The 27,718-nt window shown below is 34.6% G+C and overlaps 1 protein-coding gene across 6 annotated transcripts in view; it reads left to right on the top strand.

The window, feature by feature from the left end:
• Window positions 1-17,427, top strand: part of KTN1 (kinectin 1 (kinesin receptor)) — a 95,423-nt gene extending 77,996 nt beyond the window's left edge. For 3 of the 6 annotated variants that reach the window (XM_012663783.1, XM_012663785.1, XM_012663781.1), the window contains 10 exons: window positions 3,722-3,802; window positions 4,596-4,685; window positions 4,813-4,905; window positions 6,099-6,170; window positions 6,402-6,485; window positions 6,646-6,729; window positions 9,337-9,420; window positions 11,552-11,644; window positions 12,476-12,596; window positions 16,935-17,423. In XM_012663783.1, the coding sequence (XP_012519237.1) occupies window positions 3,722-3,802; window positions 4,596-4,685; window positions 4,813-4,905; window positions 6,099-6,170; window positions 6,402-6,485; window positions 6,646-6,729; window positions 9,337-9,420; window positions 11,552-11,644; window positions 12,476-12,596; window positions 16,935-16,939 (807 nt within the window). In that variant the 3' untranslated portion in view covers window positions 16,940-17,423. Of the gene's footprint in view, window positions 1-3,721; window positions 3,803-4,595; window positions 4,686-4,812; window positions 4,906-6,098; window positions 6,171-6,401; window positions 6,486-6,645; window positions 6,730-9,336; window positions 9,421-11,551; window positions 11,645-12,475; window positions 12,597-16,934 lie in introns of all 6 variants that reach the window. The other 3 variants (XM_012663780.1, XM_012663786.1, XM_012663784.1) reach the window with 3 other exon arrangements.
• Window positions 17,428-27,718: the final 10,291 nt, after the last annotated feature.

Genomic DNA, 27,718 nt, shown 5'->3' with positions numbered 1-27,718 from the left:
AAGACTCATTTTTATTTATTTATCTGATTTTTTTTGTATGGTATAAAATTTACATATGAGACATATTGTTTAGAGGATTATAAACATCATATTTGGATAAGAAATATTTCTTAACGTTTAATAGAACCATTACTGTAATGTTCTTAATGGCTTTATTCAAAATAGAACTTAATTTTAAGCAGTTGTTTCTTAGTTTTAGCAACATTTTATTTCTTAATGTATTTGATACTATGAACCAGTCTCTTTACATTTTAAAACTCAAGATTTGAGCATGTATTAATTTCTTCAAGCAGAAGTCTTGTGGATAATGTAGAACAACTTGCTTTACTTGAGGTTATACATGTTTTAAGTGGGAGAGAAGTTACTTTGGGTCAGAGAATTAATACAGTAAATATTCAAGGGCGTAGAAAGCTGATGAGCGTGCATGTGAATTTCCTATAATAGAGTGTAGGTCTTTTTTTATTTTAATGGGAAACTGTTCAAAAGTAGAGAGACTGGTATAATGAAGCCCAGTGTACCCACTGCCTTTCTTCATCAGTTATCGGTACATGACATCAGTACATAAACAATCTTGTTTTACTTCCCACCCTGCATTACCTAGATTATTTTGAAGGAACTCTGATATTTGAGCATTTCCTCTGCAAATATTTTGGCACATATTTCTAAAAGATAAGCATCTCTTTAAGAAATACTATTATTACATTAAATACTATATTACATCCCTAATTTTGTATATCTTAGTCTGCATTTTTCCAGTTGTAATATAAATTATCTATTTTAATTAAATAATTTATTGTAGTTGGTTTTAATCAGGACCCAAATAAAGTCAACATATGACTGGTTTAAGATGCTTCTTAGATACTATTATTCCACTGATCGTGGAATAAGCTTGGTTTTTTTTTTTAAACCTGGTGGTTTCCTATGGAGTTTTTCACAGTTTGGATTTAGTTGACTGCATCTCTTTGGTGTCAGCATGTTCCTGTATCCTTTGTGTATCCCATAAATTGGTAGTCAGCAGAGTCCTGATCAGATTCAGGCTCCGTATTTTGGGGGTAGGGTAGAGTGAGGGCAAGACCACTTCATAGGGGGTGTTAAGCACTTTCATCAGGAGATCTGTAATGTCTGCTTGTTATTCTTTGACCCCTTGGAGCTTATTTAGGCTGGTTACTGAGTCCTTTTGACATAATACTGCTAAACTTTGATAGCTTCTACACTTTGTCATATGACAAGATGCTCTTCATTTATCAGACATATTTCCTGCTCCAAGCTTGGAATCAACTGTTTTTCTAAGGAGCTCTGGCTCCTCTAGGTGTGAGTGATAGGGGTGGTGTAAGTAAACTTAATGGCCTGTTTTGTGTGTAGTCTGAGTTTAGCTGCTTGTTCTCTAATATTATGTCTACATATAGCCTACATTTTAAGTAAGGAGAGACGATTCTTTTGTTTCCATTGTAATTATTGAGAATACATTCAGATTTGATCAGTTTAGTAGATCTCTGCCACTTTGAGTTGAACTGATGAAATATCTTGCACTGGATAAACATATTAATAGATATACTGCTTACATTGTACCTAAGAGAAGGAGTTACTATTAAAATGTTTTATATTTTTTCCTTTGTGGCCATAACCTATTTTTGTTTCAACTTTATATTTTATTAATGGAAATAATATTTGGGGATGTATTTATTTGGCAGTATTTTATGAGCCAAGAGTTAATATTGATAATTTCTCTTCTTCAAAGATCATTTAAGATCACCAGTGTAAAATTTTTTTTAACTTTTCATTTTATTTTTTAATTTGACAGTTATACATATAAGGTACATAGTGATGTTTTGATACATGTGATGTATAGTGATCAGGTCAGAATAATTAACATATCCAATAAATTCATTCTTAGCAGTAATGCTGCCTACCCTCAGTCACCAAATCTTTTTGACGCTATCAATATTTATAAATCACCATAAGACATGGATGATTTTATTTGCCTTTTGTTTGTATGCATTTGCCTTTTGTTTGTATATTTGTTAAAAGTTAAGTATTTCTGCATATAGTCTATTTAAGAACTATATTAAACTTTCTGTGCTTAGAGTCTAGCATTTTAGGTTTTTAAAGATATGAAGGATAATAAGCTATTTACCTTATAAAATAGTAAGGCAATAAGCTTCATTAATATTAAGATAAGTTAACATAATCAAGAGATATAAAAGGGGTTTTGTATATGAAGTAATTTTTTTTTACTGTTTGCTATTGCTTTTTTCCTTAGCAGATCAACATAGGAGTGATCTAAACTATATGACCTAGAAGGAGATTTATAAACTTTAAGCAACTAAATCACTTTTTTATCTGATTTTAATTTACGTTGGGTCCCCATATTTGAAGATGTTAAGTAGAATTTTAATAGCATACAGTTAGTCTTGGTTCAGATTTATAATGTGAGAATGTTAAATGGAGAGGTTTTTTTCTTTTAACTAATTAGATATTAAAGGTATTATACTAGGGGGTGATTTCAGCATCCACTTTTGTTTTTTATTCTTATTTGATAGTTTATTGAGAATCCTGATTCAGCCACTTAAGTAAAGCTTTATATTATAGAAGCTGATAGAAATGTTATGAGAGTTACTTTTTTGTAAAATTAACTAAACCAAAGACTTAAGAGGAATAAGAGGAAATTCAATTTTAACTATCTTACAAATATTCTATCAGAGTTTAAAGTTCAGATAAGCGTCAATAATTTAGAATAATCTAAAATTGAGTAATTGCTAAAACTGTAAATATATATTGTTTATATGAGCTAGCATATCAGCACAAATTAAGTTTTTGTTGGATTGAAATAAGTAAGTACTTGTGTATGCGTATCATTTCTCATTATGATTTTAAAAATACTTTATAATATATATTAATTTGAATGAAACATTTTCAGAATCCCTGTATCACCTCCAGAGAATTTGAAATCCTTTAAATACAGTATCTTTGGTTGAAGTTTCACTTTATGAACTCAAAATACTTAGTTTTTGAGAACCATTTTACCTGAAAAAAAATTTGGTTTTTGTTTGTTTCTTTGAGGTTATAGTGAGCTATGATGATGCCACTGCACACTAGCCCAGGCAACAGAGCCTGTGTCAAAAACAAACTCCCGGGCTTAAGTGATCCTGTCCTCCTGCCTCACACTCCTGAGTAGCTGGGATATAGGCATGTGCCACCATGCCTGGCTAATTTTTATATTTTTTTGTAGAGATGGAGTCGGGCTATGTTCAAGCTGGTCTTGAATTCCTGGGCTCAAGCAATCCTCCTGCATCAGCCTTCCAAAGTGCTAGGATTACAGGCATGAGCCACCGTGCCTGGCCTGAAAAAAATTTTTGAAAAATTACTCTTGGATTTTCTGTTTTAAAGATTGAGTTTATTAGTCCTTGTGCTAGTAAGTAGTAGAAGCCATATTTAAGCCTAGATTTTCTACCTGTAACGTGAGAATTCAGTTGCAAATATTTTTGGTCAGGATAGGTAAGATTTTATTTTGATGGTAGCACATAGGTATATATTTAGTGTTTATTTTAAAGTATGAGTTATGTTCAACTTATGCAATAGTTATATTATTCTTTGCAATTTCTAGCAGGGTGGTGTTTATCTATGTAGGTCTCTTAATTATCTAATTTGGTTATTTTAAATGTTTGATCTGTTTCATTTAGATAGTTTTTTGGAAATTGATTTTGACTTTTCTCCCCCATAGAGTTACAGTGAATGGTTACATGGATTTGAAAAGAAGGCAAGAGAATGCATGGCTGGAACTTCAGGTTCAGAGGAGGTTGAGGTTAGTTCAAGAAATGAACTATCTATATTTTAATCAAACATGGGCAAAAGAAGCAAATCAGAATTTGTCTTCTTGAGTTTGGAAAAGATAAAGGTTGTATTATTAGTAGAATAGTGGTCTTTCGAGAAACTCCTAAGGGGGTTTCATTTGTGTAAATTTTAGTGGAAATACTGTGAGTCTTCCTTGCACATGATTTGTGTATAAAACTAATATTTGCCATTTCTTTAACTCTTAATTGTTTCTAAAAGTGAATATTTAATTATACTTTACTTTCTTTTTAGCCTAGTTTTAAAAAGTAAAGATCAGTTGAGATAGGTAGGTGGACTCTCACTGGTTTGTTGAGGCATCCCCAAATATATCATGAGAAGTATTCAGAAACCAGATTGGTTTTTATCCTTGGTTACTGAAATTGGAGGGATTTATTATTATTGTTTTCTTGTATCTTAAGTGACATGAATAAAAGTCCCTTTCCCATGTGTTTAGCATAGGTATTGTGACCTTAACTTCACATGTGGGTTTGGTTTGACTTTACCACCTGCCTAAAGAGTAGCAAGCCTGTTTATTACAAAATTGTTTAATGTATTTCGTAATAAGCAGACTTAGTTTTATTAGTAAAAACCAAATGACCCAAAAAGGTCATTGAACTTCATTCCTACTTAGAAAGGTTGAAATAATAGTTTCAGTATCAGTTAGAAAGCATTTATCATAATATACCATTAAGTACTGAAACAAATTTGAAGCAGAAAACTTTCTGATAAAATTACAGAATTTTTCTTTATTTCATTCTTTGTAGGTTCTAGAGCACAAGTTAAAAGAAGCTGATGAAATGCACACATTGTTACAGCTAGAGTGTGAAAAATACAAATCCGTCCTTGCAGAAACAGTAGGAAATGATTTTTAATCTACATTTTGATTTTATTTTTAAATCATTAACATTCTTTCATGGCCCAAATAGTTTATCTTGGCATTAGAACATGAATTTTTCAAAACAACTATACTTTTGTCTGTAGGAAGGAATTTTACAGAAGCTACAGAGAAGTGTGGAGCAAGAAGAAAATAAATGGAAAGTTAAGGTTGATGAATCACAAAAGACTATTAAACAGGTATTTACAAAGGAAAACCTGAGAGCAGTGGTTCTCATTGTGGGGACTGGACCAGCATCACTTAGGAACCTGTGAGAAATGCGTGTTATTGGGCCTCAAACCAGCTACTGAACCTGAAATGTGGCAAGAGAGTGGGGGGTAGCAATATGTGTTTTAATGAGCCCTTCAAGGGATTCTTATGCCCACCCAAGTTTGAAAATCACTGGTTTTTAGAGTACGACTAAAGGGTAATGATGTAGAATGTAAAGTGCTAGTTATAGAACTACTATGTGATAACATAAGGTGAAGAATTCTGGGTTCAATATTAGTTATATGCCCATCAATTTATGAGTGGATTAATAGAATGTGGTATATCTATACCATGGAGTACTACTCAGCCATAAAAAAGATGAATTAATACCTTTTGCAACAATCTGGGTGGAAATGGAGACCATTCTCCTAAGTGAAGTATCTCAAGAATGGAAAAACAAACGCCATATATACTCACTATTAAATTGGAACTAACCAGTGAGCACACATGTGCACAGAGGGAAGTAAAACTCAGTGGAAAACAACCAGGGAAGAGGGAGGGGGAAGGGCGGGGCAAAAACCTACCCGATGGGTACAATGAACACTATTTGGGTGCTGGGCGCACCTATAGCTGGGACTCAAGCATTACAAAAGCGATCTGTGTAACCTGAAACATTTGTAACCCCTTAATATTTTGAAATTAAAACAATTAGTTATAAAATATTGGTATTTAACCCATGCTATAGAATTCAAGAAAAAGTTATTAAGTCATTCTTCTATTCGTGGAACATGAGCGTTACTGTGCAACCTTAATTTTTCTCCCATTTCTTGAGTGTGGTAAAGAGTGCCATCTGTTACTTATTTTCTTGGGCCGATGTACAGAATTTAGAGTTGCTGATGGTACTCTGTTAATGCATTTGGGTATTAAATACAGCCCATTATCAGTTAATTGATAATAAAAAAATTAAGCACTTTTAGATGGGATGAATATAGTAGGTTTTGACCACAATTTAAATTAAGTTAAATGTGATTCATTTTTAGGGTTTTTAAAAATTCAGTGTGACTTTAAGTGAGATGCATTTTAAAACTTCTGAAATGTCTTTTAATTGATTCAAAATTCTATAAGGTAGAGACCTCTTATATCCTTGATGGTTTACTTAGTCATATAATTGTTCACATTTCAGATGCAGTCATCATTTACATCTTCAGAACAAGAGCTAGAGCGATTAAGAAGAGAAAATAAGGATATTGAAAATGTATGTTAATTGATCATTTAATTTGTAACCTATGGACTCATTTTTAGCTTTAAGATTTGTCTGAATATCTTTAAGATTACTTTTATCTAATGATAAACAGTTATGCTGTTAATTCTCGGGTAGTGCTTGAATTGATAGTTTTTTGTTCATAAGTGCCATAACTTTTCATTGTGGGGAAACATCATAAAAGGAAGTCTTCAATGTGTTAACTTTTCCTTCTTGCATTGCTAGCTAAGAAGAGAACGAGAACATTTGGAAATGGAACTAGAGAAGGCAGAAATTGAACGATCTACGTATGTTACAGAAGTCAGAGAGGTACTTACAACAGAATTTTTTTAAACTTGCGTCTCAATTCAATTAAGATTATAACAGAGTGATATTTCAGTATAAGTTGTTTGTGGCAGAGCTTCCGAGTAGTATACAAAACATGGGATATCATAAGGAGATCAATCTTAAACTCTAAACTTCATTGCAGCTGAAAGATCTGTTGACTGAATTGCAGAAAAAACTTGATGATTCATATTCTGAAGCAGTAAGACAGAATGAAGAGCTAAATTTGGTAAGAAGCTTGTCCTCCACTGGGTATGAAGTAGGCTGTGAAAACACTTGTGTTGACATGTGGAGAAACCATCCAACCTTTTTTTTCCTTGCTAACATCTTTAGCTTGGCATTCTTGTAAGTTTAAGATAATCTTCATTCATATTCTGACGACTCCTAAGATGATCTTTCTTTTCTTGACTCCTAGAACGATCCTTCTTTTCCTAGCTTCTAACAATGGCATGTTTGGCTTCCAGATCTGTTTCAAAAATTTCCATGTTTTATAAAACCTAATTTCTCAAGCAGCACTATTTTCAGTGAATAAAGAAATGATACAAACATTGGCTGAGTTATGAAGATTCTCTTCTCAGACTATCAGGGTTAACTGGGCCTATTATTATCTTACTTGGGAGGTTATTGAAGGTTAAAGATACGTACTCTTCATTCAAGGACAGTAATCTAATCAAGTTTCTAATTTTAACTAGTCTTTCTATAAATTTTAAAAAATGTCAAAGCTTATAAAATTCTTTATCATCAGTATATTACTAAGAGTGCAGATTTCGAGATAACTAAAATTAGCTAAATGTCTTAAGACATACAGTACCCAGTGTTGCAATTTTTAAATTTTTTAGAAATTTACACTGTGACAAGCTTAGCTATTGCACAAATATGGCTATCTTGTTTTCTGTTTCAATCATTATATCTTACTGTGAATTAAAAATTGTTACAGCACAGGATTAGATTTTAAAAAAAAAAAAAAAAACCTGAATAAACTCTCAGAAGATTACAGTAAGTTTTCTCCTAACCCAAAGTTAACCCTGCTCAGCTTGGAATTTTCTCTTTAGCATTACTATATGTACCAAAGAAAACTTCTTACCTCATTCGTTTGTGGTTGATCTTCTATGTTATGGCAGTGCTTTATGGGAATCCATTTTCAGAGCAGGACTGTATGAAATAGAGATTGAGTGTTCCTTATCCGAAATGCTTGCAACCAGAAATGTTTCAGATTTTTTTGGATTTTGGAATATTTGCATTATATATTTACTGGTTCAGCATTCCTAATGTGAAAATCCAAAATCAGAAATGCTCCAGTGAACATTTCCTTTGAGCATCATGTTGGTACTCAAAAAGTTTCAGATTTTTGGATTTCAGATTTTCATATTAGACATGCACAACCTGTGTACACATAGAACCCTACACACATTCACACCCACATTCCCCTACACCTCTCTTTATTTTTTTTATAAAATATTTATTTTATTTGCCAATGTTTAATTGAATGCATTCTCACTGCAGTGTAAGACTAGTTTTATACATACGGTTGCTAAACATTACACAGATCAGGATTGTGATGTGACATGGCCATAGACTCTTACCCTATAATATGTTTTTAAAAAATCATTTCTAACCAGTTGTTGGAGATTTTACTTTCTAACTGTAGTGCTCAGTGGTGGCTGACTTAACAGTAACATCAAACACAAAGGATTATGATTGTGTCTCCATTCAGCCTCATGCTCTCTTTGTATTTCTTGCCCTTCTACTTCTATCAAGAGCCCATTCTGAGTGGCATTTGCTTTTTTTTTGATCTTGAATTTGGAATCTTTATTTTAGTCTTTGCTCGGGAGGATAACTGTTGCCACATTTTAAGATAAAATAATTTTGTTTGCCAATCTGTACTTTGTGTGTTTGTGAGCCAAAAGTTTAATTTTTCTGACACAGAGTATTAAAACTCAGAGTTAAGGGGCAAAAATGATTTGGGCATTTAAATTGAGTTCTCCAGATAAAATTTCCAAGTGGAACATCCCCCATTAATTCTCTTTCCAGTTCTAAATGTCACTGTCTTATATTCCCCCATCTTGGGTCTCCAGAACTGTTTGGAGAGTTATGCCTGTTAGTGGGAAGCAGGAACAACTAACTTGATGAATGTAATAAGAAAGTTATTTTTTTCGCAATGTAGTCTATTTCCCTTGTTCGTATTTAATCAGAAGAGTAGTCAGAGAAGAGGCATTATATATTGGCACTAGAGTTTTATATTTTATAGAACTTTTTTGACAAGTTGGTTATTGAGAAGTATATCTTAAGACATTTTTTGTTGGTATAATTTAGGCCAGTGTAGTCTTGCACTGCTCTCTTTAGTGAAATCTTAAAGGGTGGTGAACATTTAAAATGTTTGGAGTTTTTATTTTATTGGATTTGTAATCTTCTGTTTAATGTCTTTTAAAATATTACACAATTGACTCTTTAATTGAATTATATAGATTAAGAAAGCCTTTAAAAATGAATGGGTAAAGTATCTATTTGCCTTTTAATTTAAAATAATTTCAATAACTACTATATATGAATAGTGATACTTTTTAAAGGCATTTTACTGGAATTTGATGGTTTTGTTTTTGCATTTGCAGTTTTCTACTCTAAACTCTAGTTCATTTCTATAGCTTTTCTTACATTTAGCTTTACAGATGGGAACCTTCACTGCTAAGCTTTTCTATACGTCTGGTGCAGCATATTGGCTAGTCCACTGTGCACAGTAACTGTTAGCAATACCATTCATTTTTTAGTCCTAGAAGTATCAGCATAATCAAAGAAGGATGCAAATTAAGCTAATAGTGGTGTTCCTTTATTTTTACAGTTGAAGACACAGTTAAATGAAACACTCACAAAACTTAGAACTGAACAAAATGAAAGACAGAAGGTAGCTGGTGATTTGCATAAGGTAAGACACTGCTACCCTAGAGATGTAGTATCATGAGCTTATGTTGTGCCTTGATTCTAAGCAAACACACTCCTAATTCTGGATTTATTCTTTTGCATCATTATATTAACTTATTTATAAATTTAAGCTGTTTGTTTTATAGTTACTTTTTGGAACTAAATTTTTGGTTTTTCCATGATTCTGTTCTTTTTTTTTTTTTGAGACAGAGTCTCACTCTGTTGCCCTGGCTAGAGTGAGTGCCGTGGCGTCAGCCTAGCTCACAGCAACCTCAAACTCCTGGGCTCAAGCAATTCTTCTGCCTCAGCCTCCTGAGTAGCTGGGACTACAGGCATGTGCCACCATGCCTGGCTAATTTTTTCTGTCTATATATGTTTTTAGTTGTCCAGATCATTTGTTTCTATTTTTTTTAGTAGAGGCGGGGTCTCACTCTTGTTCAGGCTGGTCTCGAACTCCTGACCTTGAGTGATCCACCTGTCTCGGCCTCCCAGAGTGCTAGGATTACAGGCGTGAGCCACCGCGCCCGGCCGGTTTTTCCATGATTCTTGATTTACTTCATTATTTCATCACATTTATATCATTAATTGTTTTATAAATTATAGAGTAGGATTTTAAATTTAATTGTAGTTATTCATTAAAATTTGGTTACATCCATATTTTTTTTAAAATTTACAAACTACATTTTTTTGGTCTTCTGTATAAAACTAAAAGGTATATAAATTTCTGGTTTTTCAGAAATTTCTTTTCACTTATTTCTCTGTACAAGTACATTTTTCTTCATCTCATATGCAAATGGATAATTTTTAGTATTGCATTTCTTATTCTTTGTATTAGGTTGACAGATTATTTATAATTCTCTTTTGAGATTTTTAGTAAAATTCACATATGGGTAATCTCAAAACTGCTTTAAGAGCTATGGTAGTATTTATAGGAGTTATAGTCATAAACAAAACAACTAACTTTTTTGGAATTGCAGGAGCAAGGGGTATGCACATCTTAAATTTTGATAGTTATTGTAAATTGAATCCCAAAAATTCAATAGTAATTTATACTCCTCCCAACCTGCTATGAGAGTATCTGTTTTCCTGTACCCTCACCAATATTGGACACTGTCAAACATTTAAATGTTTGATATTCTAATAGATTTTTAAAAGTATCTCATTTTAAAAACATGACTCCTTTTAAAAAGTTGAAAGAAATGTTTTTGTTGAGTCTGTATGTTTATAGCTTATAATTGTTGTTATATGAAAGTCTAGGAATCCAGAAGTGCTTCATGTTATCTTCGTGTAGATAAAATGTGAACTTAGGAAGTTCGTTGCAGAACACAGACTTTGATAGATAATACACTGTCAGGGTTGAGCAGTCAATTTACTTTGTTATGTGATTTTAATTTTTGACCTCTGGATCATAATATAAAACGTGGTTTTAGCCTAGCGATGTAGTTTCTCGGAAAGTACTTTAAACAGGTGCTCAAAGATATGCCATGTTATTTATGATATCTAAAATAGCAGTGATAGGTGACAGTTAAGTGCCCTATATCTCTATAGTAGAAGTACTGTGCAACACTCAATTGGAAATGCACATGAATATTTATTGGCTAAAATATGTTAACAGAATAATTTGTAAAACAGGCAAGTATAAAACAGCATGTACATTAAAACCTACTTACATAAAATTTTCTACAGATGCATAATATGTACAGAGAGGAAACTAGACTAGGGATCAAAAATGGGTTTATGGGCCACATATGGTCTCCCTCAAATATTCTTTGTTTCTTTAACATAACCCTTTTATTTAAAAAGTAAAAACCATTCTTATTTGTGAGCTATACAAAAACAGGCTGTTGGCCAGATTTGGCTAACCCCTAATCTAGACTAATACTAACCTAAGTATCAACTGTGGTTATCTCTGTTTTTAATTTCTTTATACAGTTTTTGTATGGCTTGAACTTTTTAAAACAGCAAGTGTTCTTATAATCTAGTGAGGGTTGAAGCTATTTTCATTTTGGGGGAAAAAAACTTTATTTTGAGAGGAGCTAATCTTCTACAAAACTTATGTAACAAAATCACTCATTTTGTATGTATTTATTTCTTAGTTGTATTATTTAGTAGCTATCATATTGCTTTTCTTACAGGCCCAACAGTCACTGGAACTTATCCAGTCAAAAATAGTAAAAGCTGCTGGAGACACTACTGTTATTGAGAATAGTGATGTTTCCTCAGAAACGGTATGTATTTTCTTTAACCCCAAACTCTGGGCTAATTACCTTGTAAACTACATGAAGAAAAAAAATGTGTAAGATCCATCTCTTACTAGAAAAATGTGCTTCCATTAAGTTATGTTGCGCTCTTCACTGGAGATCTTTTCTTCAAAATGTCCTATCCCTAAAAGACAGTGTTTCATTGATATTTGTTTTCACTTCAGCTTAGTGAGATATTATGTTAATTTTAAGGTTTGTGTTGAGCGTATTATGGTGTACTGCTAACGCGTGTGGATTCTGTAGCTAGACTGCCTGTATTTGAATTCTGGCCCCGCCACTTAGTAGCCATGTGACTGGCCAAGTTCCTTAGCCACTCTGTGCTTCAGTTGCCTTATCTGTAAAAGGCAGTGATAATGGTACCTATCTTGTAGAGTTGAATAAATGAGTGAGTATATAAAACATTTGAAGTAGTGTGTAGCAGAGGAGTGCCTGACACTGAGTAAGAGCTCAATATATGTTAACTACTATTTTTACTATTTTGAACGTGCTCTTTGCTGGGCAAGTTTTTTTTTCTGAAAGAAAAAATGGATTTATTTCTGAGATTCATAGATTCTGTAAGATTTTCTTTGCTCTATGGCCAGGTGACAACATTTATAACACAGTTTTCTTTGGTGCCAACTAGTTTGTGCCACTAGTTAGCAAACAATATTTCTGTGTGGTTTTTGCTATTGTTGATTTTCATGTCATTCATGTTTCTTTTGTTTGTATTTCAAACAACAATAAAATATTTTTTGGTTTTGGTTGCAAATTCCTTTTCCTCATGCATGGAGTTTTTTGTCACTTCCATCTTCTTTTCAGGAGTCTTCTGAGAAGGAGACAATATCTGTAAGTCTAAACCAGACTGTAACACAGCTACAACAGTTGCTTCAGGCAGTAAACCAACAGCTAACAAAAGAGAAAGAACACTACCAGGGCTTAGGTAAGGATAACTGAAGTGTCACTGTCTATTCATGGGTAAGTGACATATTGTGTGTCTATGTAATAAATAAAGGATACTTTGATTGATTTCCCTAGAGGGAATATTCCCTGTTTATCTCTCTCAGAACTTCCAGATGACAAACTTTAGCTTCTTGGATCTTTATTTCCGTCTTGGGTATATTTTCAAGGTCTTGTAGCTTGAAAGGAGGAAAAAACCTTTACCTTTGCCTCATTTGATCTTAATCAAACAGACTCTCTTGTAACTTGGCTTACCTGGGTTTTGTTCGTTGCCATAATGCCTGCAACTGCTCTGTTAATTTTGATCTTAATTCAGGGAAAGTATCTGTGTCGTTCTTTCCTTCCTCCCTTTCTCCCAAAATAAAGTGACCATAACATTTTTACAAGGTAGGATTGCTGAACTGAACATCAAGTCATCACCATTTCTTTAAATTGGAACCTGGATTTTATTTGAGTTTGTTTTTTTGGGTAGGTAAGCTAAGAAATTTATTCTTTAACTCTCAATCTTGAGAGTTTTGCTTGAGGGTAAATAAATCCATCATTAACCAAATCATGTTGAGCTTTTATTGCTTATATTACCTTGGAAAGCTGAGATTTGGTAGCATTTAAAAATGATGTGTATTCCAGCTAATGAATGGTTTTTTTTATTTACCTGGGTTTTGCTTATTTTATAAATGACTTAAGTCACATTGCCAGTGGTAATTGGAATATTCAGATATGCATGGGATACCTCAGATATTCTTCTTTTGAGACTATTTGCTCTGAAATAGTCATGGTATCCCAGAGACCCAAAGGGGCAACTCATCACTGAATTGTTCTTCTCAGAACTCATACATTAGACTGTCATGGCCATACAAAGGCCTCAGGAATAGGTTAGGTATCCTGGAAAAGTTGGGATGGACTTCGATTTTGATGTTACTGGAGCATTCTGTCTCACTTTTATAAACTTATTGTCCTCTGGCCTACCTTAGCATATGCTCTCCTTTAAAATGCTAATTCAGGTCAGTTACCTCTAAAAAAGACTTTCCAGATAATAAATCCAGCTCTTTCTTTAACATATCAGTAATTATACCTCATCTCAATCTTTTATCTTTGGTATTGCTAACCTCTCCAGTTTCCTAGTGTGAAACTTCTGCCACATTTTCCCCCCTTCCAAGTTAGGAAATAACCTCACTTCCTGCTGTATGGGGAAACTCTTCCATCTCTCCTTCCCATGACTTCGGTCTTCTTCATCTCTTTATAGGCTCCTCCGTTCAGTCTTGGAAATGTGCTCAAATGTCTTATTTTAACCTTTACTTCCTTCAGGTTACCACACTAATTTTTTACTTTACTATTTGAGAGTAGCTATTTCTTAACTTGCTATTAATTTCTCTATCTACTCTAGAATGATTTCTTTCCCTGCCATTCCAATGAAATCATCTTTGCTAAAATCATTAATGATTTCCCAATTGCTAGATCTAATACATGTTCTTCATTTGCATATAATGAGATACTGAAAGTAGTTATGAAATATGATAAATATGCCAAAGTTAGTCAGTAGGCCTTTGTGTTATGTGGGAAGGGCTTCATTTCTAGACAGCTTAAAAAAGTATAAGATTATCTATTACCCCATGCCTTTAGACTTTGTCATTCTCTGTCTGGCATCTCATAGATGTTCTTTAATAATTTTCTTTTTCTTCCTAAACATATGATCTATTCATTTTAAGCCTTTATGAACCATTTTTGGCTTGCCTGTTTCCACATTTGCTTTAATCACATTGCAGCTGAGACTTACACTAATCATTGGTAGTGATACTTCTGTTTATCAGGTTTTTTCTTCTTGATTTATCAAATTCTAGTACTTTGTTAAATATGTAACCCTGACAACATGGTTAATTGGCAGACAGCTCTCTTAAGTGATAGCACAACATTATTTTGTTAGCTGATGGACCTAAGTCCAAATTTGGCAAGTGAAAGGGTGGTTGGCAGTAGTGTATCATGAATGATAGGATGGATTATATGAAATTAGAGGCCCACAAGGCACTTGTGAACTGTTTCCTTCCTTAGGCTCTATCTAGCATTGACATTGATAACTCTCCCTTATGTTTGTATCCCTTGGTTCTCGCAGCTCTGCTTATACCCTTTAAGTGTTTGTGTTAGCCTCAACCTTTTAGTTCTTGCCATCATTTTTGCTCAATGTATTTGCCGTCTCATGCACTTTATTAAAACTACTACCACATGATTAAATTGAAAATATAAATTTCTTAATCATTAGATTGTAGGTAATAGGTTAATACTAATACATATGATATCAAGAAACTTCCTGTTTTTAAAAGTATACACTGTAAGTACATATGAATTGTTTAAGGTAATGCTGTCCATATTCAATAAGGGGAAAAGCTGTTTTTAAAAACAAAAGTGAGATGATAGACAGTAATTTAGTTTTTCTAAATCTTGATACACAGTACTTAGCATTTCTGAGTGCTGCTGGGGCAAATGTATTTAGCTTTGTATCTTTAATTTGTAGAAACCTTAACCTTTCTTTTCTTTTGGAAATCTTTCCCATTTCCTATTTATCCCTCCCCCTTCAGCCAAAAAAAAAAAAAAAAAAAAAAGGCAGCCGCCGTCTCCCCCTCTTTCTTTGGGAGATTGATTAAGATGATTGGCAATACTGGTATTTTATAGTATAATTTTTTTATTCCCAGATAACTACTTTTTTAAATGTTTCACATTTGCTTTGTTTCTAAGTGTATTTCTGACCAAATGAGAAAACTTCATTATCCCAAGTTTCCTTATCTCAGAACCACTTTTTAGAGTCCTGTGGAGGGAGGATGATAATTTTACTGGATGGCACTTCCTGAGTGTGCCTATAGGCATAAACATGCTTCTAACCTGTGGTAACTCTTTCAATCTTCGCAGTAATCCTGTGCGTTAGGGTAGATAGGTATTACTATTGTTCGTGTTATTCCCATTTTACAGACCCAAAGACTTTCTATAACTTCCCCAAGGTCACACAGCTAATAACTGGGTGAGTCTGGATTAAAATCAAGGTAGTCTGGGTCCAGGGCTCCTGCTCTTAATCAGTGCTTTTCTTCTCCCAGTTCAGGTACTTTGTGTTTTTATCCCTTTTATCACTGCTTTCTTTTCTCCTTATTCTGTCTAATCCCTGTTGCCAGTACTTACAAGTTTCTTCAGTCAATTCTGACTTTTTCCTAAAGTTTAGTTTGTCAATAGTGAGTTGGAGAGACTGACAGTATTGCCCAGAAAAAATTGAGATGAAGCTATGTGTGTTAATGTTCCAGATAAAAACTATCTTTTATTTCTACACCTAACACTTGGCTTTCATATGAATCAGGTTTTCGTTTTCTGTAATGTGTTGAGTTTGATGTACCAGTGGGCTATCCAGACTTTCTGATCTACCGTTAATCTTGTTTTAATCAGAGAAAACCATAGCTAGTGATAACTTTGCTTTTTAACTTTCTAATTGCTGCTTTTCCTCTCGACTTTTTATGTGAAAAATTTCACAGATGAAGTTAAAAGAATAATACAACACCCATAAACACTTGTTTCATCTCTTTCTGTATGTCTATACATATTTTGTTGTTGTTAAACCATTTGACAGTAAATTTCAGTTATCATGACATTTTATCCCTAAACACTTTAACATGTCTCTCCTAAGAACATGCATTGTCTTACCAATCCATAGTTCCATTATTACATCCAGAAAGATAAAACAATGGTTGTATAATATCCAATATTAAATCTATACTCACGTTTCCCCAGTTGTACACAAAATAGATTTTTAGGTTTAATAGCTACACCCAAATAGCTTTCTAGTTATTTTTTCCAAACCAGGACGCAAATCAAAATTTACATGTTATGTTTGGTTAACTCCTTTTAGTCTTTCTGATGGCTTTTGAAGGTGTAGTTTCTTTAGTCATCTGATTTGGAAAGCTTCATATGACTTCAGAAAATCTATATCTGATATTTATTCATGGGTGAAAAGTTATAAATTTCATTCTCTCTCTCCAGTGCTACTCACTCAGCTTTAATTCTCTTGAGTAGGACTAACAAAAATGGATACCTAATGTTATTCTCTTAAATGGTTTCTAATTGGATTTGGCTCACATTTTAAAGTATCAACCTAAAAGCTTATTGCTTCTGAATCCTGAGATTTTTCTCTTGTTTTGATTACCATTTGTAGGAATTGCGTTGAGCCTAGTTGTGAAAACGCCATGCAAGATCAAATGGATTATCCACTTTCGGTGTTTGACAAATGTCTTCTGATTGCCTTTTGTTGCTTTGTTTTAAAATGAATTTCTTTCTTTCCAATCTTTTACAGAGTGAAGTAATTGGAAAACTGTTCATTCGAGGATAAAAAAGGCATTGTATTATATTTTGCCAAATTAAAGCCTTATTTATGTTTTCACCCTTTATACTTTGTCAGAAACACTGAACAGAGTTTTGTCTTTTCTAATCCTTGTTAGACTACTGATTTAAGAGAGAAAAATTAAAAAAAAAAAAAGCCAACTCTGTAGACACCTTCAGAGTTTAGTTTTATAATAAAAACTGTTTGAATAATTAGACCTTTACATTCCTAAAGATAAAATAAAAATGTAATCTTTTATTTTGCTCAATAAAATTGTTCAGAAGATCAAAGTGGTAAAGACAATGTAAAATTTAACATTTTAATACTGAAGTTGTACACTGTTTTACTTAACATTTTGGGGAGTAACTGCCTCTGACTTCAACTTAAGAAAACACTTTTTGTTGCTAATGTAATCAGTTTTTGTAATGGCGTCAGCAAATAAAAGGATGCTTATTATTCAAACTTGTTCTGATTTTTATTGAGCTTTAACATTTCATTATCACTACAGATCAACATAATTTAGAACATGGTTATTAATTGCAGCCATCAAATAAGGTGAGTTGTGTTGCTTGTATAACCTTCTAATTGGAGCTCTGGGTCCTTTCTGGTTCTCTGTACAATGTAAACTGTGCCCACAAATGCTGTGGGTTACATAAAGCTGTAGTCCCCAACCCAGAGACCACAAATTGGTGCCGGTCCGTGACTGGGCTGTACCGCAGGAGTTCAGTGGAGGTGAGCCAGTGAAGCTTCATCTGTATTTACAGCTCCTCCCCATTGCTCACAACACCACATGAGCTCTGTCTCCTGTCAGATCAGGTGTGGCATTAGATTCTCACAGGAGCCCGAACCCTACTGTAAACTGCACAGCGAGGGATCTTGGTTGTGGCTCCTTATGAGAATCTAAGGCCTGATGATCTGAAGTGGAGCTGAGGTGGTGATGCTAGTGCTGGGGAGCGGCTGCAAATACAGATTATCATTAGTAGAGAGGTTTGACTGCACAGTAAATGTAATGTGCTTGAATCATCCCGAAACTTTCCCTTGCCCCTGTCTGTGGAAAAATTGTCTTCCATGAAACTGGTGCCTGGTGCCAAAAAGGTTGTGGACTTCTGAAAAGGACAGGGCAAGCATTTAGGGTTTCAGACTTACTACCCACCCTAAAGGTAGAGGAGCACTCCTTTATTTTTACTATAACTGTTATATTTTAAAGTCATGATTAACTTTTTAGTTTCCCTTTAGGTACTACGTTACATAGTTTATATGTGTTATCTTTTTGTTGAAAATTTTTTTTTTAATAATTGGTTGAAAACACTGATCTTTTCAGATACTAAATAACCATTGACAAGTAACTTGTGCCCTTGAGCATTAAAGTACGTGTTAGGCTACGCTTTGGTCTTCTTGCTGCTTGAACATAGCCGTTACGCTTCTACATCATGGGCCTTTGCACTTTCTATTCTCTCTGCTTAGAACTCTCCTCTTTGGGGTATCAGCTTTGGCTTCCTCCTTCACTATTTTGAAATCTGCCCAAATTTCACCTTTCTCATGAGGTCTCAACTATGCAATTTCCCCCCTGCCCTCCCTAAAGTGCTTTATTTTTGTGTGTAATACTTGATTACTCCCCACCCCCCATCAGGAAGTAAGCTCCATGAGAGCAAGAATTATCTCTTTGGTTCTTTGCTATATCTCTAGCCCTGAGAAAGTGCCTGACACTTAGCTGTGCTCAAATATTTAAATGAATGGATGAAATTCACTTTTAGAGCTTGAGAAATATCTAAAGTGATGCCTCCTAACCTTTTTACCTCATAGCACAAACACCAAACAGTATTTCAAAGGCATATAGAGATAAACTAAAGAGGCTGCTCATGACCTATGATGAATGGCTAGGGGAGTCAGGCTACCTTAGGCCTTATCTAGCTGCTTTCAGCAAATCATTGGGAAATTGATCTGAAGGCCAGATTTTCAATCACTAACCTCTCTCCCTTTTCTTGTGTTATTGCCTGTAAAGGTTCTTGGGTGTCTGCCATCTGAAGCAAATCATGCCTTCCACATGACAACCTCTTCTTGCCACTGTTCTCTCTCTTCTGAGCTAAGTTCCTCAGAATTGTACAATTGTATTATTTTTCAACCTCTCCATATGTTTAATCTCCTATCAGTCTGTGTCCCCTCCCTCAACATCCCAACCACACACTTGTTCATCCTGTAGCCTTTGAAGTAGCAGGAAGTTCATATCACTGCCCATTCCAATTTGAGACAGCTGTAGTTATCATTCTTACATAAAATTATTAAAACTTGTGTGGTACTTGCATCAATCTGTCCTACTTCCTCACTCAAGAATCACTTAGGAAAGGCTTATCACACTCACACTTAGTGATTGTTCACACATGCAAAGATAGCTCTGTGCTCTTAAGTTCATTCCCCTTAAGATTAAATACACTGAGTTCCCTAGTTACACTGAATGCCGAAAGGCCAGTCCAGCCTTCTTGCCTCGTCAGTCCCCAACTGTCCACCTTTTTCCTGGTTTATTATAGGCAGATCTCCAAGAGAAGAAGGGAGCATCAAAAGAGGGAATCCTGTGTCATCTGACTCCAGAGGCTCCCCTTGACACTATTGCAGCCAATTGAGTCAGGAAGCCCTAAGAAAATTAGATTGCGGAAGGCCTAGTGGAAGGGGAGGATAAAGTGTGGAGTCAGGAGCAGACTTATTTATCCCAGAAAGAAAATATCAAGAGATGTGGAAGGGAGGAGTGGGGTTGTCTGCGAAGTAGGCTGTACCCTTGAATTTGGTGTGGGAAAACTAATGAGGTTCCTGGAAGTAGTGGCATTGTGTAAAGCATCCAGGCCTGTACTGTCTTGCAAGTGTTTTGCCCCAGCCGTAAGAGGTTAATGTGTACAGCTGTGTGCAAGAGCTGTATTGCCCAGGGAGTTTAAGCCCAGGGATAGACTTTCCACGTATCTTGCATCCCAGGGGACAGAGACGGCGTATGGGCATCTGCCACTTGTGGGGTCTGCCCTACATGGTATATGTGGGGGAAGCAGTGACCACCAGAAGAAGGCTGTACTTACACCCTCGTTTAAGTAGAGACTTTTGTTTATCCCTTGACCGCATTCATCATCTGGGTCCCCAGAGAACTGAGGGCAAAAGAGGAATTAAACAGATGATTCCTTGTTGGTACCACTAAGGCCAGTATCCAAACCTGAACTGGGGGCAGGTGAGAGATAGGTTATTACACTGGGTGGACTGGACTTGTAACTGAAGTTATGGGGCAGCTGTGGGATTTGCTCAGGAGGTGCTTAAGTGGGAGACTCGAAAAGAGCATGGTTGAAGACCACGGTTGGGAAAGGATGCCAAGTTCGAGTCATTCTAGAAATTAGTTGATTTTTCTCTCTTCTTGACTCAATTTTTGTTAAAATTTATGTTTTTCTAGAAAATTGGGCCATTTGATATTCATTAGCAGAGTTCTATTATTTATAAGACAGCTAACATCACTTGTACAACCTATCATGCCAGACATTTTTTAAGCATTAGTTCATTTAATCTTTGCTAGAATGTAGGGGAAAGCATATGCTTTCATTGTGATCTTCATTTTATAGATAAGGAAACCGAGGCATAAGGAAGATAATTGTCCAAGATCTCACAGCTACTAAGTAGAGAAACCAGGATTCCAACCTCCAACCTGAGGATTACCTTATTCAGACACACTTGTATATATAAATGTATGTGATTGTGTGTGTGATTATGCATATAAATTCCTGGAGTAATTTTAAAAATTCGACTGTACATGTAGTCTTATAATTTTAAAAATTAGTTTTTTCCCTTCAATTGTTCCTGATGTTAATGTGCCTACTCTTGTTTTCTCTTGATTGTACTTTGCAAGGGATAGGTTACCTCAGTGGTTCTCAGAAATATGGTCTGCAGACAACTGGGCATCCCCAAGACCTGCTTTTCAGGAGTTTGCAAGGTCAAAACTATTTTCATAATAAGATGTTATTTACCTTTTTCATTGTATTCACTTTTGTGCTGGTGGGTGCCTCAGTAAGTATTGAAGCAGTGGCTCCAAACTGTGTTAGTAGTTACTGTATTTTCACCACTACTCACTCCCAGTAAAAACAATGTCAAGGTCACCTAAGAATGTCTTTTCTGGTGAGACTGATAGTAATAAATACGATTTTTTTGATATGTATAATGAAATGTGTCAAAATTTGGAAGATCTATGTAACTCAGTGAACCAATATTTTCCAGATGATCAATGTACCATGTTACAAAGTCTTGCATGGGTAAAAGACTGCTTCAAAGAACAAGATAAACCAATTTTAATATAACAGTGCAAAAAGTTCATTGATACGGTTTCAGACTCCATATTGTGATTAATCTTTTAAGAAATTACTGCTTATTGAATTTGGCTGTAGTAGTTATTAAAGAATAGCCACAAGTACCTCAAATGGCTGCTCCTCGTTTTCCAAGGACATGTCTGTGTGAGGCCAGATTTTCTTTGTATACTTCAACCAAATCAACATATCACAACAGATTGAATGTAGAAGCAGTTGTCTTTTAAGCCAGATATTAAAGAGATTTGCAAATATGTAAAGCCATGCTACTCTTCTTATTTTATCTTTTTGGTTTGTTTTGGAAAATGAAGTTACAGTTCATGAAAACATTGTTCATTATCTTAAAATAGAAAACATTTAAAATTTGCTTGGTTTAATTTCTGGTACATTGAATAGTAATAGAAATAACAAAAACAAAAGCTTTTAAAAGTCTACAGGAGTTCTGAGATCAAAAATTTGAGAGCCACTGGTCTGACAAGTTGGGTTTTTTTCCTGTTTTTAATTACTCTGGGCAACTTAGCATTTTTTTTTTTCGATGTATTTTGTTTTATTTTCAGTTCATTTATGTTATAATTTTTCATTCTTTTTACTTTGGATTTATTTTACTCTTTGCCAATTTACCTGTGATCATTTATTTTCAATTCTCGTTTATTAATAAATTCACTTTAGGCTATGAATCTTCCTCTGGACTTCTTTGTATCTCAGATTTTGATATATGGGAATTTTGTTGTATTTTAGTTCTTAATTTTAAAAAAATCATGGATATTTTAAACATATTGAAAAGTACAGAAAATAAGAGGAAAAAAACTGTATGCCCCACCTCTATTTGCTTGAATTTTTTTTTAAGAAAAGAAACAAAACATTAAACACAGTTGAAACATCTTGTAAACCCCCCCATTCCATTTCCTTCCATTTCCAGAGGAAGCCACTGCACTGAAGTTGAGGTTTATCATTTAAGTTCATCTTATACAATTAATAAATACCTATGAGGTATCCATAAACAACATAATACTATTTTGCATGTTTTCAAAATTTATGTAATCATTCTGCCATTTGCTTTATTTGCTCAGTATTAGCTTTAAAATTTATACATGCATCTTTTATTCATTTTTAACTATGATGTGACATACAACAATTTATACATTTCTCTGCTAAGGGATGTTTAAGTTGTCACCAGTCTATAAAAATTTTACATAACTTTCATTTTGATTTCCTTTAAGATTTTTTTTTTTTTTTGGAGCGTGTTTTATATTTTTCACAGCATGGATTAAGATTTAAAAGATTGTTTTCTAATATTGCATTTGGGCCAGTGAACATGACCTGTATGACACCAATTTCCTGAATTTGTGGAGACTTCAGAAGGAAGAGAAATAAACCAAAAAAGAAAAAAAACTTATTTAGTCTTGGTTTAGAATAAAAGGATATCAACAAGAAAGTGAAGCTTTGCCAGGAAATGATTTCATTATCTGAAGTAGTTTGAGTTTTCAAATTGCTATACCAGGCAGGTTATTACCCTCTTCAGTTAGAAAATGAGAGGGAGTTGGGGAATATTTATTCTCCAGTGATCTTGGCAACACAGGAAACATTTCTGCATTGTCTCTTGCTTTTGCTATGAAGAATCTAGCAGTTATGAGTTTATGAGTCAATAGCGGGTTCCTCCTGAGCTATTTAACAGAAAGTTCTTAGGATTTCATTCAATGCCGAAGTTATTTCATTCAGTGCGAAAGCTGTTCAATGCAAAGTTCCTGTTTATCTGATAAATGCAACATTCATTTCAAAATATGTAAAATATGGCATTGTCAAATTGATCTATAGACTATGCTTACTTTGGTTGATGAATTGTGTTGGTAAGTTCTATCCTCACCTAAATTGTGCAGGCTCTTTGGACCTCGGCATCTAGGTTTTCTCCTTGCTAACTGTGCATGTAAAATAAAAGTGTGGCTCTAGCAAATTCTAACCTACATGCAATAATGAGTTTTCTTTAACAATTCCTTTGTTGCCAAGTATATGGTCAATATTTATAAATGTTCTAAACAGTTAAAAAGAATGTATATTTTCTACTTGTTAAATTCAAATTTGTTAATTGATACATTCCCAGTTTCCAAACTTTCTGGTTAAGGAGCTCTGGGATAGGGTCAAGAGTTTGCATTTCAAATTCCCAATTGGTGCTTATGCTGCTGGTCTGGGGACCACACTTTGAAAATCATGCATATGGTTTGAATTTGCCTGTCTTCTTTTGCAGTTTCTTCACAATATCTTATTAGAGTTCTTGTTTTCAAGATTTTAAAATAGTTGCTAATTATTTTTATATCTTTTCTATAAATTGTACAAATTTGGAGAGGAAGAGATTGTAGCATGTGCTCAGCCTGCCACTTTGAAATCTGAATGCTCCCAAAGTAAGCCTCAAAAAGGTTAAGTGCCAATTGGTGGTTTTCTTGGTGTTTTTTGACATTTCTTCATCAAAAAAATACACTAGGAGTATTTTTTAAATTTTTATTTTAATTATTTTTTGAGACAAGGTCTTGCCATATTGCCCACGCTAGAGTGCAGTAGCACAATCGTAGCTCCAACCTCCAACTCCTGGGCTTAAGTGATCCTCCTGCCTCAGCCTCCAGAGTAGCTGGGATTACAGGCAAATGCCACCACGCCTGGCTAATTTTTTAAAAATTTTTGTAGAGATGGGGTCTCACTATGTTCCCCAGGCTGATATTGAACTCCTGGCCTTAAGTGATCCTCCTGCCTCGGCCTCCCAAAGTGCTGGGATTCCAGGCATGAGCCACTGCACCCAGCTAGGAGTATTTTTTTTCAAACAAGTTGAACTTAAGCTTTTTTCCTCTTTGGTGAATTTCTTTATTGTACCCGCCCCCCTCAAAAAAAAAGTCTGAATGTGCATGGATGCTATTCTCTGTTTAACTAATGATTTTATCCTCTTGAAGGAAGAATTAGGTGGAATAACATGAGATGAACGTAAGTTTTTCCCACTTCTTATACTAAGGACAGGATGATTTATTCACCTAACAGTGCAAGGACAATATAGAAACCTAGGTGTAAAGGTTTCTATGGAATGTTAGCCTTAATCTTCTGTTAGGTAACAGTGTCTATAGACTTGGTTTTCTGTTAGAATAGATAAACATGTCCAGTCAGATGAAACAGGGTTTTTTTCTGACATAATCTTAGTAACTTTCTGCCCATAACTCAACCCCATTTTGAATAAAATGCATTTCCAACCTACACATGCATGAAGAATACAAAACTTCTCATATGTACTGAGCACCTGGTTTTAATATGAATAGTCTTAACAGACAACTGGCTCTGCACTCTGTTCACACTCAGAATGGCTTAGGAGTTAAGTGGGGACTATTTCAACAGCTTACAATGCACATTTACTTAGAATATATCGCCCAGCTTTTACCTGGATTATGGTTGGTGCTCCTATAAAGTGATTATTTACTTGAGATTATTTTGTTAATACTTATGACAAAATAATGACAGTCATAATAATTGCAAACATTTATTGAGTGTTGTTTTCCAGATACCATGGTGTTTTAAATGCATGTTTCATTTTGTTACTGACTTACTTTTGAACAGTATCTGTAAAATTGTATTGCTGTGGGATACATTCTTTGCAGTCTGTAGACCTTTCCAGTGCCTAAGTTGAATATTTGGTAATAATTTTCTTAAAAAATTATTTTTATTAAATATTGATTTGATTGGGAATAATATAGTGAGGTGTAAATAACAAGAATGCAATGAGCACTTGGTACCTATTTAAGAGAAAGAATGGTACCATTCCTTCTGGTTTCCCTGGATTATCCTTCCCCAATCCCATCCAATTCCAGCCACCCACAGACATAACCACTACTGTAAATTCCGTGTGTATCATTCCTTTGCTTTTTTTCATAGCTTTATTGCATAGATTTGCACATCCAGTAGTACATTGTTTAGTTTTATGTTTATCTTTATAAAAATGGAATCATATTAATGTCTTCTGTGATGTGCCTTTTTTACTCAACATTATTTTGAGAATCATAAATGTGGTTGTATATAGCTTGAATTCCTTTTCTTCTCCCCCCTTCATCTTCCTATATAAAGATTTATTGAATGAATGTAACACAATTTCCTTATCCATTCTATTCTAGATGGACAGTAATAGGATCTTTCAAGTTTTGAGCTATTGTGGACAATGTTGCTATGAACATTCTGGTTCATATGTCCTCGGGCATATGGATATGGGCTTTCCTAGGGTATATACTTAGGAATGTAACTTTGTTTATAGGGTATGCACATGGTAAATTTCATAGAAAAATGGAACCACCAGACTGTTTTCTATGGGTGGTGGTTTTAATTTCTCTAAAAATATGTGGGAGTTCCTATATTGCCCTATAACTTCATAACACGTGGTATTATTCTACAAATTCTTTACTTTTGCCGATATAGTGGGAGTGAACTACTTCTACAAAATATAATTGATGTAGAATAAGTTGTACATACGTATATCGGGATAAATTTTGCAACATGTATATACCTGTGAAACGATCACCACAATCAAGATAATGAACATAGCCATTACCCACAAAAGATTTCTTGTATCCCTTTGTATTCTGTCTTCTCCCTTACCTTCTTATCGCCAGGTAATTCGTGATACACTTTCTATCAGTATAGGGTAGTTTGCATTTTCTAAAATTTGTCATAAGTGGAATCATACAGTAGGTACTCATTTTGGTCTGGCTTCTTTCACTCAGCATAATAATAAAAATAGTTCCTTTTTATTTCTGAGTATATTGCATTGTATGTACATACCACAATTGGCTTATCTGTTTATCTGTATGTGAACATTTGCATTTTTCCAGTTTTTGTCTATTACAGATAAAGCTGGCATGAACATTTATGTACAAGACTTGTATATAAGTGTTCTTAAATACATAATCCAAAATGCCAAGCTGTTATTAAAGGAGATGTCCCTCAGGATAATCCATATCAGTGTTTTGCACAGAGCATCCTTTTAAGAGGTAGGGCTACTCTAGCGATCAAATCACAGAGTGGGAGCGTTCTCAGGGGATAATAATTTGGGATATGATGGGCAGGGGGAGTCCAGACACCAGCATCCCTTCATTGCCCATCAGGCTCTGCCCTTCGGGACTCACCCTTTGACTTCATTCCCCTGGCTCCCTCCTGCCAGTCCTTCCTTCTGATACTCTTTGTAATCTTTGTTTTGTTTGCTACACTGATAATAACAATAGTTAACATTTTTGAGCTTTCTATATGCTACCACCCTTCTCCCTAATGGTTCATCCTCACAACAGCCCCAGAAGCCAATACTGTTTCTTATCCCTTGCCTCATAGGGCTGCTGTAAGGATGAAGTGAAAGGATACACAAAAAGTTCTCAGACCAGTGTCTGGAACATAACTTAATGTATGCTAGTTGCTACTATTGTTATTGAAATGTAGCCTGCCTGGATCCTAAAACTCTCTCTGTAATCATTATATACTTTTTATCTGGACCCTGGCTTCTGCCCTGGCTTTGGGCATCAGTTGGCGTGTTCCAAAAATCCTTTTCCAGGACAGGGAGGGCTGGAGGACCCCTTGCAGTCAGGCTTCCGACTTGGAGCTACAGGAAGCATCCTGAGTGTGTTTTTCTATTCGCCCTCCTAAGAGCCACTACAATGATAATAGAGGAATTATAAAAAGGTATAAACATAAGACATGTTCAGATAAATGAGAGCTGAGAGAATTTATCACCCACACACCTGCACTGTAAGAAATGTTAAAGGTAGTTCCCTCTGGCTAGAGGTAAATGATACTAGATGAAAGCTTGAATATACAGGAAGAAGTGAAGAGTTCTGAAAAGGCTAAATATGTGAATAAATATAAAAGACTATCTTTTTCTTTTAAAAATTTCTTTAAAGCATAAATAAATTTTAAAGTAAAACCATTGGCATGCAGATACAAAATATATGGCAAAAGGAGCACAAAGGACTGGTCCAAGTGGGATTCTAGTCTTGTTTTGTTCTTGCATATGTCATGGGCATGGCCATATTAATTTCAAGTAGATTGTGATAAATTAAGGAGGCATATTGTAATTTCTAGAGCCAAAACTAAAAATAATTATACAAAGGGGCATAGCTAAAAAGACAAAGGGAATAAAATATGATAGTAAAGAATATTTGATTAATCAAAAGAAGATAGGAAAAAAGCAACAGTGGAAACGATGGCAGAAATAACCAACAACCAACAAACATACAGGCCATGAAGGAATAAGGGGGTGTAGAATTACCCTCCAACTATAATAGAATAACTAAAAAGCTGAACAAAATATAGAAGTCATTATTTTCAGATATTGGACAACAGACAACAGGACAGTGGTGAGTGAGAAGAGGAAGACAAATGAGACGAACCCTTGCACTGCCCAGAATCTGTCGGGAGCGGGGGGTGGGG

This window comes from Propithecus coquereli, unplaced genomic scaffold (assembly GCF_000956105.1).
Source record: "Propithecus coquereli isolate 6110/MARCELLA unplaced genomic scaffold, Pcoq_1.0 Scaffold83, whole genome shotgun sequence".
In the NCBI taxonomy this organism is placed as follows: Eukaryota; Metazoa; Chordata; class Mammalia; order Primates; family Indriidae; genus Propithecus; species Propithecus coquereli.
The sequence above is the reverse complement of the archived record's forward strand: the minus strand, read 5'-3'. Positions and strand labels throughout refer to the sequence as shown.